At 45.9% G+C, this 12,438-nt stretch overlaps 1 protein-coding gene across 1 annotated transcript in view; it reads right to left on the bottom strand.

Annotated features, from left to right (window-relative positions):
• Positions 1 to 9,914, bottom strand: part of NUAK1 (NUAK family kinase 1) — a 45,931-nt gene extending 36,017 nt beyond the window's left edge. The window contains exon 1 of the mRNA XM_054278101.1: positions 9,621 to 9,914. Coding sequence (XP_054134076.1) covers positions 9,621 to 9,914 — 294 coding nt within the window. The remainder of the gene's footprint in view (positions 1 to 9,620) is intronic.
• Between the last annotated feature and the right edge of the window lie 2,524 nt (positions 9,915 to 12,438).

Genomic DNA, 12,438 nt, shown 5'->3' with positions numbered 1-12,438 from the left:
TTAAGCGCAATTTTCCTGAGATGGTTATACCCACACAAGGAATGGCTCAGCACAGTGCTGGAGCTGTGGTCGACCTCAGCTCTCTCCCCATGGCTCCACCACAGAGTTTCTGGGTGAACCTCAGGGAAACCACTCACCCTCCTGGAAGTCCAAAGCATGGCTGTAACAGCTGGCTCCTACAAGAATTGGAGCTTAAACCCACAGATCACCATTTAATTGTTTCACCTCATTTTGGTGCCCTGAAGAGAATAAAAACATGACAAAGGAAGTAGCATGAAGGATGCTATTGCTCATGTATAGTCCTGATTAAAAAGGTATCTTCCCAATATGAACATCTCTCAGTTACATCCCTACACAAGTCAGCTAAGCCCACATTGCCTCCACCAGGTATTTACAGGAATTTTGCCGGTTCCAGACCACATGGCATTAGAGCACATACCAAATGGGAAGGTTACACTCTCCCCTCTTCTCGTCCCAAAGGCTATTTTATTTCTCACACCAAAACAACAGCCCTCAGCTCTGCCCTGCGGAATCCACTGCGCCAGCTGTCCCCAGGCATCTCCGGGAACCTTTGCTCCTCCTTCCTGGGCTGCACTCTGCTGGGGAAGCCATAATGTTTGATTTGTGCAGAGTGGCAAAAATATGCAAATAAGTGACAGCTCTGAACACGTGTCTTGGAAGTTATTTCTTTAACAAATGCTTTGCTGTCTTCCCCTGTCAGACTTGTGTGCAAAAGACTTTAACTTTTTGTGTCAATAACAAAGCACCGTTAAACACAAAGAAACATTTGCTTAGTTACCATACAGCTCAAAGAAGTATTTCTACTCAACCCCTATTGCTATCTTTTGTGATTAAAAAAATATTCACACTCATTTTTAAAATAACACTTGTACCTCAAATAAAAGGAGATATCTTCCACCACCAGGCATTTAATAGAGATTAGAAATACCATCAGAGATTAAATGCCTTATTGTGTACAGGAAACATGATATGAAGGCTTTGAGATCTCCATCAAGAGCAGGATCCCAATTTTTCTGATCTACCAAGGAATACCTAAATTTAGTCCCTGAACTTGGTATCTTTTTACAGGAACAATAAATTATTATTTTTTTAAGCCTAATGTCCCTTAACTAGTGTCTTTATTCTGAAGCAGTGCTGCTTAAGGCCGAACACGCTGACTCAGCTCCATGGCCCAGCCAGACATTAAGATAATTGCAAGTCCATCAAGCAGCCAGACCTCAGAACAAAGACACTGCTCCAGCCTTAAGTCATCCCATATGTGATGCTGCACCAGAGTTGCCAAGGGGCTCTGGGATCACCAATGTTCCCCAGGAAGGCGGGCAACAGGGGAAGCACAGCCTGCCAAACAACAATGCTCTGTCAAAGAGGCAGCCAGCCCCACACAAGGTGCAGCAGACCCTCCCCTTCACCAGGCTAGCATCCCAGGGACAAAGCAGCAAGCGCTCTCAGGCACCATGCTGAAGGTGTGGTGAGGTGAAGTGGGAAATGCTGACAATGAGAAGGGAAGGCTGGGGAGGAATCCAGAAATTAAGAGTTACATTAGGAGCATGTTAAGCTCAGCAATCTCAGCTGCAGTTTTCTTAATATTTATAAAAAACAAGACCAGCTTTTATTTTGTGATTTTCACATTCATCTACAACTGGCCAGGATGGTTTCACAAGTGTGGGACATGCTAACCCCTTGTCCCACAGCTGTCCTGTGACAGAGTTTTTTTCAAGTGAATAAAATACTTCAATGGGTGGTTCTTTATCTCCTACATTGGTAAGCATAGAGCCTGGAAAAGTCCATACTTGAGCAAGACCCAGGACTTCCATCACATCATGGACCAATGGCAGCTTTAAGGACTGATGGCTCATAAACCATCAGAGCTAAGGAAGTTCGGTCTTTGGAGAGCTGAGGGACACAATGAACTTATACCATGCAACAGTTTAACAGACTGAATTGAGGATGGGCCCATGGTCTGTAGTTGAAAACAGAGAAATTGTGGAGCTCAAATAAGAGTACAAGAACCATGGAAGATCAAGGGATGGTTGCAACCTTGCCCCCTCCATGCTTTGCAGCACACAGTAAAGGTTACAGGAGGGCCTCCACATCCACTAAACATCCAGCATTTTTGGTGTGGGTCCAGGATGTTTGAGGGGTATGGCCAGACACAGTACACACACGGAGTACCTCACCCAGCCTTCGAGTGTTCAAAGGTCTAGGATCCCCTAATTTATACAACGTACTATGCTGCCTGTGAAGACACAGTGATAAAATATATTCTGTTTAAAAGCAGATACTTCCCAAATCATAACTTGCAGATGCTCAAAGTCTTTCATGTGGGTAAGACGAATGAGAGCCACAGAGACTGATTTTGTAGCCAGGGAGTACAGGAAGCAACAGCAGGAGAACACTATTGAAAGCCTGGATACACTTATGGCTTTAATGAATCGGTCATCAAATATAACAACACACATATGCAGTTTTTACCTTCCTTTGTAGTTCGCTCCCCACCCTCCCCAGCTATTCCCTATATATCTAGCAAAGTGGAAATTATTTTGAGTTTAGTTTATTAAATGGATACACATGGTATTCACATCTGCTGGAAGATATTTGAGGGAAACACTGACAAATATCATTTACATATTCAGTTGGAGACCTTTTTATCTGAGACATTTCCTCTGACATATCAACTATCCTAAGCACATTGACCCATCAGTGCTAATGACGAGGTTTTTCTATAAAGTGTCTGGTGCACACCTGGGCAATTTAGGGAGGAGGCAAGAAGGACATGCTCTTGTAGGTCAGAGATTCCCATGCCAATGTGCCCATCACTGGTGGTGTGAAACCATCAACACAGAACACCCGAGATGGACGCTGGTTGCCTCCAGCCTAGCCCAGGTCAGGAGCTGCTAAGGCTCAGGCCAGCACACTGAGGAGCCACCAATGGCTTTTGCTATCCATGCTCCTATCCCACCCCAAGCCTGGTGGCAAACCTCTAGCTTCAGAGAATAGCTCAGAGCTGTAGCAGAGAGCATTGTTTGGTCCCGCTTGTTAGAGGAAAACATAAAAGACATCAGTAAGGAGAACAGTGTCTTGCTGAGAGGAGCACGGTTGCAAGCAAGAGGAGGAACTTTGACATCAGCATCCCAGTTCATGTAGACAGAGGGTACATGAGTGCATACAGGAGGGAGAGACTAGAACCAGGTAGATGCCCATGTCAAACCAAAGGTCATCAACCAGTTTCCAAATGCCTGGTACACAGCTTTTGAAAGCACGTCCCATAGGCTCTACATTTGGATAATCATGGCTATACACATGTTCACCTGCTGGTATTCAGGGCTGATATATCCAGAGCTGGTTTTCAACCCACGCATTTGTCATTCTTCCTTGGCACTGCTGTGGCCCCACTGGGTGCCTCCGCCCAATTCCTCACTCCAGCAGAGGCTCTCCAGTTACTTATTTACCAGACAAAACACAGACTAACTACAATTACAGTTCTGTAAAAAATAAACAATTGTTCACAAGAACTGCACATTCCACACAGTTTCATTCAACATGCATGACCCCGAACTACAGTATATACAATAACTGTCTCCACATGGCAAATCCACACTGCGGTTCCTAAAAAAATAATAATTTTTAGAACACATGCCACTAAAATATGCAGTACATTTTAGCAATATTTAATTAAAGACTTTGTACAAGCAATTTCCATTCTCTTGTGTTACCTAGCACATGGTGCTGTGAAACCATTTGTAAAAACACTTAGGCATTTTATAGTGTTTTTAGCTGAAAGCTGCATTAAAAACATTGGCTCAAATTCTGTTGTGAAATTTCACATGTAGAGGGAATCACACTATGTATGCATCAAGCCAAAATGTGCCCTGTTCATTAGTCTAACTTTCCCATACTAACCCTTCCAGAAAGGAATACACTGAGACACAGGGAAGTTTATTATCGGCCCAAAATTGCTCAATCCAATGCAGAAGAAAAAAAATAAGGCAACAGTCTCTTGGAAACTTTTAATTTCTTCACCTGTAAGGAAGTGCAACATCATTGAGAAAAAATCATTTGATCTTTACTCAAAGCTCAAAGAACATGCTGTTCTCTAATTTAGGAAAAGACTTGACAAACAAATATATTCAGATGACCCCTTACTGGCTCATTAAGTCATTAATTCAGACTTTCATACCACTGACCCATACTTCCCTGAACAAATCTGCTTCTCCAACAGAAATTCTCAGTGCAGAAAACTAGTAATCTGTTCTAGTGCCTTTCTCCTGATGACCTTCATGCTGTAATCAGTTATTTCTGTCTGCACACCTTAATGTTAAGGTCTTCTTTGGCATTTCAATTATCCAAGACTATTATATGAAGACTGCAGCAATTTGATACAACCAGGTAGTAACTCCTATGGTAATAAAGCCCACAATATTCACTGTGAATTGCATTAGAATAATTCCAGTGGTTTTCTTTCCATTTGCTGCTTTTTTTTAAACCACAATCTCGGAACATATATAATAGTTAAGGGTGGAAAAAATAACAAATTAACAGCAAAACTGTTTTCAATCCCATATACTCTTTCCAACTTCTATTCATTCCAGGTCTAGAATTTCCATGCATGCAGAGGATGACCCGAGTTTCACTAACATGCCTTCAGCACCATGAAAACACTGTCCAGATTTAGTCACATTACAAGTCCCTAAAGGAACTCAGTCTGAACATCTTAAATAAATAAATAAATAAATACATATGCACATGCATAAGATTTAGGCTACATATTTTGCAAGAATCCCTTTTGCCCTGAAGAACCTCTGGCCCCCATGTGACGTGGCAGAAGAGGTGCCCGCAGCAGGCAGCACAGGCTGCACAGGCCCTGCTGGCAGCTGCCAGAGCAGGGAGCAGAGCCGCACACCCTGCGCGGGTCATCGCGCTGGCACGCACAACAAAGCGGGAGGCAGCGCAGCACAAAAGGGCCAGCAATGGAGACCAAAGCTGGATGTCACACAGGGACAAAAGCCCTGGGTAAAGAGAGAGGCCAGGAGGCAGGACAGGCTGAGTGCTGCAAGAGGAGGGTGTCATCCACAGGACCTTGATGTCACATAGACTACGTGTCTGGACAAATCAGGTACTTGGTTGTGCACTCAAAACTAGCTGAAACTTCTGCTGATTTTGGCTTTAATTGGCAAGTTTTTCATTTCTCATGCATAAAATGGGGTAGTAATGCAAGCTATTAATACTGTAATTGAAGTGTATTATTAGAGCTGTGGAAGCCACATTCATGAATCAGGAACCTGCTAAGAAAGTACTGTACAGACACTTCACATCACATCAGCATTGTGTAGATACTTATTCCTGTGTCTGCCACAAAGGAAGATGTCTTAGTCAGAGCAACAAGAACCTCAAAAGAAATAAACAGATTCTGTGTCAGATTTGGACATTATCCCGCAGAAGATGCAAACCAAGCAACTGAGATAAAAATCAATATGAAGCAGTGACCCAAGTGCTAACTGGAGAAATTCTCAGGGGAAAAAATGGAAATATACTATTAAAGATAAAAGAATCACATGCATCAGAGGGATACTCACATTTTCTGTGATATTGGCAGCACAGGTGAGAGAACAAATGTTTCACCTGGCTTTCACTGCCCTCAGTGACCCATCAACACACTTTTATCCTGTTACAAGGAACTTATAAAAACCACACTCCAAAGAAATGGTTGTGTGCCCAACAAGGCCTTAATTACTGACATGACAGAGCCATAATTGTGGATATTCAAATTTTGGTTTTGTCATGATATGGAGAAATACAATCAGCAAAGCGAAAGTCCTCCTTTCACTAATCTGTTGCTGTTCCAGGTTTCAAAGACCCTGTGCGACCCTTCAAACTCATCAAGAACCAGACCTGTGTCAAAGTGAAGACTTGCACTGCAGTTGTAAATAAAATATTTGGTTGCTCTAAAGTTTGAGGGATTTTTACAAGATTTTGATCCAGAAACCAATTTCATTTGGCAACATCCTTCTACCCGCACTTATTATGCAAAAGAGATAAATAACACACGGCAGCCACCACACATAACATGGCTGTCCAAATATGCACCATGTGCCTGCTCTCCATGCTGGGCTGCTGCTTGTCATCAATTCCCAAAAGAATTAACTTTCCGGAGGAACGGCTGGAGGAGAATAGTGCTTCCTCCACCTGCTGGTGAGGAGGAAGAAAAGATGTCGTGACTTGGGCAGAAAGAGGAAGATGAAGGAGGAGGGGAGGCAGGCTCCTGCAGCTACTCCCCATCACCTCCCAAGCGCAGGCTAGGGAGAGAAAGGGAGACAAACTTCCCGGCTTTTGCAAACGGCAAACAGAAAACACCTATCTGTAATCGAAATCTGCATTCTATTGACTATTTACTCCAGTGGAATCGTTTACTCAAAGAAGAATCCAGCAGCATTTACCATCTTCATGCACCATGCATAGAATCAGCCAGAGGTGGTCAATACACACCTTAAATAAGGCTGAAATAAGCGTAACTGTGGATTTCTTGGCTAACAAACATTGAATACATAACACTAACAAAAGTTCTGTTCTTTGGTTTAACATGTGCAAGATGACAAGTGGAAAAAACACCCACAGAAACGTGAGTGTTGCTAACAGGTGCCTTAATTTAAAATGTCGAAAGTTACAACTGTGTATACTGAGACAGCACAAATAAAGAAACCTTGCTGGCAAGATTAGGCACCTCATACATCATATACTGGGCAATATTTTAACTGCTCCATGCAGCATGCAATACTGTCTGTAGCTGCTGTGGTAACTAATGCACAAATTCACCTAAGTTGTTTCCAGTAACAAACCAAATGTATCATACAATCTACCCTGGAGCTTTATGGCAGGAAACTTTATGATCACGTCTCACTGCATTACAAGGAAAGACAACAAAGTTAAAGTTAAGAGGAATAACAATTTGAATAAACCTGTAACCTGCTAACACATGCCAAATACTAATTTCATTTAAGTCAACAGAAATCCTGCTACTGATTTCCAATGGCATAGCATTAAAGCACATCTGTACTTTGCACTGAACTGCCTTCTCACCTTGGTTTTACTTTATTTACCAAAACCTAACAGTTTATTTCATTTCTGAGCTCTGTTTATATAGATGACAACAAATTCAAAGTTTGTGCTTCATATTAAAAGCCTGGCTAATCACGTAAACCTCTTTATTAAATTCCATACAGCTAAAGAAATTCTTGACAGACAAGAGAAGTGGAAAGGCTAAACAGGAGAATTGCTTGAACAAGACTGATGAATGGGAACACAAGGTCCAGCTTTGCAATCTGTTACCATTCAGCTTCAAATACCTGCTTACCACTGAGTAAAGAAAGTGATGATCAGCTAAACCAGTAACAGAGTAGGAAGCAAACAGCCTGCACAAGAGCACCCTTAGGACTCTTGCGGCTGGTTGCAATAGGATTGGCATTGGACATGGTGCAACAGACAGCGCCAGCCACATCGCATTCCCTGCTGGACACGGCAGCATCTGGTCCAACGTGCTCATGGATAACACAAACACTGCCCCTAAAAAGAACTGAGAAGAGGAAAGGGAAGAGAAAGAGGGGTGGAAAAAGCAAAGAAAAACTGCTGCTCTCTGATCAGTCATCTGCAGTCAGTTCTCTTATCTCACCCATGGAAAGGAATCAGTGTTCACAGTGATCAGTAACAGCCAGACAAGGGAACTGTCAGAAAACAAGAAGCGTTTTCCATTCACCGAGATCTGGCTTGATTCCTGACAACTAGCTTTTATTCTGCAAGCAGACAAACTCTGGATATTTTACATACACTCACAGATGTTACAGTTCAAATAGACACGTTACGCCAGAGCTCGCCTGCAGACTAGTTAATAATTACAGAGTGCCACACGCCAAGGCTTGCATTACTCCAGTAAAAAACTCACACCCTGGTAAGGACTTGTTCAGCTTCTACATATCAGCTGATACAGCAAATGATATATTTTTATTGCATTTAAGATTGCATAGGTATTCTGATTTACACTCTCTCCATTTCAAGATGGCATTAGCCATACAAATTCAGTTGACGATAACATCAAAGTATACTCTAACTGTGCGGCTGAAGAGCTTGACAGTTAGCAAAATATGGAAAGACCTAGCGTGTTGTTAAGTTAGATGAGACACACATCTACCTACTCTACATCGGCCCATCTTCCTCTGTGAGAGCTCTTTCCAAACCCAAATCTCATGGTACATTACTGCCACCCTTTTTTTGTTTATTTCTCAACTCCTTGAACAGAGATGTTTTCAACTTATTTGCTCGTTTACTACATTTTACAATGCAACTCAAAACTAATCTACTTAAAAAATAGTAGTTAGCATATAATATAGCCCTGAAGCTTTTGTTAGCCTGAAGTCATAAAACAGCCAAGACAGCAAACTTTAAAAATCATGGACTTAGAGTGAGCATGTGCAGAGATGTCCATCTCTGGTTTCTCTTCAGCCAGCCTCCAAATGAGCTAATAAACTGAAAGCATATATGATATGACTAGAACTTGGCCGGAACTCTCATTTTCACTGTCAACACAAAGATATTCAGTTGCAAAGTGTTCCTTATTAAAGTCATAGCATCTGAAATTTCATTTTCTTTTACAGGCCCTTCTGCTTCTGGGTGCGTGCTGAGCTCCCCAGCAACTGAAAGGGAAAGGTAAATGACATCACCAGGGAAATGCCTCGCTTTTAGATGAAGTCCAGTGAAAACTCATATAGTGCACTTCAGGACAAAGACCTCTGTAAAAAAACTCCTATCTCTTTAACACAAAAATGCCTACCTCTCATTCCCCTGCCCTCTGTGGATAGTTATGTATTTCTGGGAAGGAAAAATGACAATAATTCTGACTAACGCGTACGTTGCTTCAATTGCATTTCTGCACCCGGCTGGAGCGCTGCACCAGTGAGGAAATGCTGAAGCTGAGTTATTGATGGACAATCCCCAGGCTGCTTGAAGTCTCAAGCCAGCCAGCACCAGAGCAGTGAAATGGATCATAAAAACCAATGGGGTGGGCTGCAGTCCCTGCAATTTTTTTAGGTGTCAGCAAAGTTCAGCTCACAGAAGTATGAGCGAATCACAGCATTTTTAACCAGAGAAGCAAACGTTTTCCCTTCTGACAGTACTTTGTGAGCAGCGCTGGTTAGCCAGGGGATGTGACAGGTTTCTCAAAAACGTGAATTTCCACTGGGCAAAAAATTATTCAGAGTGGACACGCGTGTTAAAAAAAAAAAAAAAAATCAGAAAAAAAAGTAAGTCACCCTAATTTTCCAATAATAACGCATCTCTCCAAAATGTAGCAATGCGCTACTACAATGCCTCTACCACTCCTCTCAGATGAAAGTCTCTCTGCAGGGTTGAACAAAGCCGCGGACCGCAGGCACGGGTGCGATGCTGAGCGGGTCCCCGCCTTGGCACCACCCGCCGGCCCTGTACACAGGACGGATGCACCCGGCCAGCTCTGTTCCGAAATAGGCGCTGGAATATGATCTTATATATATACCTGTATACATAAGAGTACATATAAGAGGAAGAGGCAGAGAGAAGCCGCTCTGTTGCCTTACCACTCTGCCAGAGAACCTCTCGATGGCCCGCTTGACTTTGCCATAGGTGCCTTTGCCCAAGGTCTCCTGCAGCTCGTAGCGATGCTTCAGGTTGTGCTTGTGGTGATGCCGTTTCACCCCCTGCTGCTTCCTCGCCGCCGTTACCTCCGGGGACGGAGCCGCCCGGACCGGCTCCTCCATGGCCGCCGCCGCCTCGCCGCCGGGCGGGCCGGGGCCGCAGGAGGAGCAGCGGGGCGGCGCGGGGCTGGAGCTGGAACTGCTGCTGGCGCGGGCGGCCGCCTCGGCGCCCTCCATGCCCGGCGGCAGCGGGCGCGGTACGAAAGCCCCGCCGGCCTCACCGCCTCTGCCTCGGCCCCGCGCCCGCGCCGGCACCACGGGGCGCGGCGGGCGGGGCGGGCCAGGGGGCGGTGGCGGCGCCCCCGCTCTCCGCCCCTTCCCCGCCGCCCGCCCCGGCGGCGGCACCGGCGTGGGGCGGCTCCTGCGCCCCCCCCGCCCCGCTCCGCCCCGCCCCGCCCCGAGAGCCGCGGATGGGGCGGGGGTGGCAGCGGTGGGGATTGCTGCTAGGGGTACTGCTTTGTCCGCCGGGGACGTGCAGGTTCCGCCGCGGGCACGGAGGTTCCGCCGCGGCTCTCCCGGGCCGCTGGAAGGCGCCTCAGCGGGGCCGAGCCCCGCGCCGCGGCGGCCCCGGGCCGAGCCCCTGGGCCCCGCGGCCCCGGGCTGAGGCGAGGCGAAGCGAAGCACCGGCCCCGGCCCCGGCCCCGCGGGTCTGGTGTGTGCACCTGCAGGGACGACGGGCAGGGGCTCGAGAAAACCTACACCAAATACAGGTCTGGAAAGTTTTTCCAGAAAACCTCTAATTTTCCCCATTCACGAAGCGGGCGAGGGTTTCCTGTCGGGTTTCCATGTTGGTGGAGCTGGCAGAAAAACTCAGTCACACCCAGGTGCCGCCTGTCCTTGGCATGGGCAGGCACTGTTTGCCTGCTCCACAAAGTTTTTGCAGGTGAGGAACCTTCCTGGGCCCAGTCCTGCTGTGGTTCACTTGCAAATCTGCGCCAAGAGCTGAGGAACACCTCGTGTCTGCTTTCGGGATCTTTGAAATACAACGAATGCATCGGTTTTATGCTTTCTTCATTTTAAAGTAAGGGTTATTTCTTTCAAAGACAGCTTGAATACTTAAACCAACACAGATATACAAATTTTACTAAGGTTAAGATGAATCATATGTTCCCTTTAGAAAAGAAGCCATCCCCAGGTGCATGGCCAGAGAAGGCAGATGGTCACTTGTAGCAGAAATGGGAGATTTACATGGGGTGGAATAATTCTGGAATCCTCCACTATGGCCAGTTTTCTGGAACAACACAAAGGCTTTCAAGTGAGAGCCCTGGTTCAGTGTCTCCTCCCCACCGAATGTTCTTAAAGTGCAGATTACAGTAGCAGTTGTCTGCTCTGCAAAGATAACACACAGACCTTTTGAAATCTTGGCTTCCACTCTGTGGCCACAGCAATATCAAGGCACAGAATTTCAGGAGCCGATAGCCCCATCCCTGTGGGGGAGTGCTAGCACAGAAGCTGATCCATGTGCTCATACAGTTTTACTGGCTGGCTCCTGCAAAGGCTCAGCTCTGTCAAAGGCAACTAACTCTGGAGTGTCAAGGTGATGGGGGGATACCCAGGCACCAGCTTTGGTGAGGATGCTTGTTTGCTTTCTCTAACTCACTGGGCCTGTGTGTAAAGCTGGATTTCTGCAAGGTTTCTTCCTGAGACTGTGAACACTCTGCCCTGAGGTTGCAGCCTTATCTTCTCTGACTTGAATTTAAAAACAGAAGTTTCTCTCTAATTACATCACTACACCTTCATTTTAGGATCAGCAAAAGTGTCCAGCTGGCTCAAGGCAAGTCTGCCTAGTGCACTATCCTGGTCCTGGCAGGAGCCAGCACCATGCCAGAAGGGTTGGAAAAGACAGAAAGAATCCTGCAGCATTCAGAAGAAACATCTATGCTGGCTTCTTGATCTTTGGAAGCCCAATATTGATCGAAGTCTGGGAGCATGAAATCTAACATGTCTTTCACAGAATGCACCAAAAAGTGGCTGTTCTAAAGTAGGAAAGGTAAAGGAAGCTTCACTCTGTTACCATTTAAAAAAAAAACAGATGTTTTCTTCCTGTAACCCCTTCCTTTATGTTAAATGTGGAAAGCACAATAATTCTGTGGTCTTCTCTTTATAAGAAGCAAGATGACATTTGTAGCTTGAAGGTTTTTGTTGTTTTTATGCTCTGAAGTGCTGTTGCATTCCCCCCAGCTGGCACAGAATATGCAATGCCTGGGCTACCTGAACATGCAGGAGAGGGACAGAGGGACATCTGCTACTGCCCTGGCTGACTTCCATGCTCCCAGTTTGAAACCCACTTACATAGCTCTTCTCACATTTGAGAGGATGCCTCAAGAGACATCCATGTGTCGGAATGCAGGACAGACCTGCTGCAAGTAAGGACTGGCACAGGGATGGGAATGCAGCAGCAGCAAGAGGCAGAAGGGGCCTAGGAGAGGCCTAGGGGGCACATGAAGGGTGCCCGTGACTGCCTGCCAGGAGAGGTGAGAGATTGTCCTGGCGTGTGTTCACCTCTGCGCAACTTCACTTAAGCAGATTAAATCAGAGTCCCGGTCTTGCTGGGTGCCAGGGGTGCAGCAGTCTGTCAGGATGACAGTGACAACTGCCTAGTGTTTGCATGTCCAGTGCAAGCCCTGGTCCCACCAAAGAGGGGAGCGGGCTGGGTCCTGCTCTGACCTGTGCCAGCTGAGGGTGCTGCAGGAGCAGCTCA

This window comes from Melozone crissalis, unplaced genomic scaffold (assembly GCF_028551555.1).
Source record: "Melozone crissalis strain CALT ecotype California unplaced genomic scaffold, PUWL_Pcris_2 ptg000004l_1, whole genome shotgun sequence".
NCBI classification, from domain to species: Eukaryota; Metazoa; Chordata; class Aves; order Passeriformes; family Passerellidae; genus Melozone; species Melozone crissalis.
Note: the sequence above shows the minus strand (reverse complement) of the source record. Positions and strands in the feature narration are given on the sequence as shown.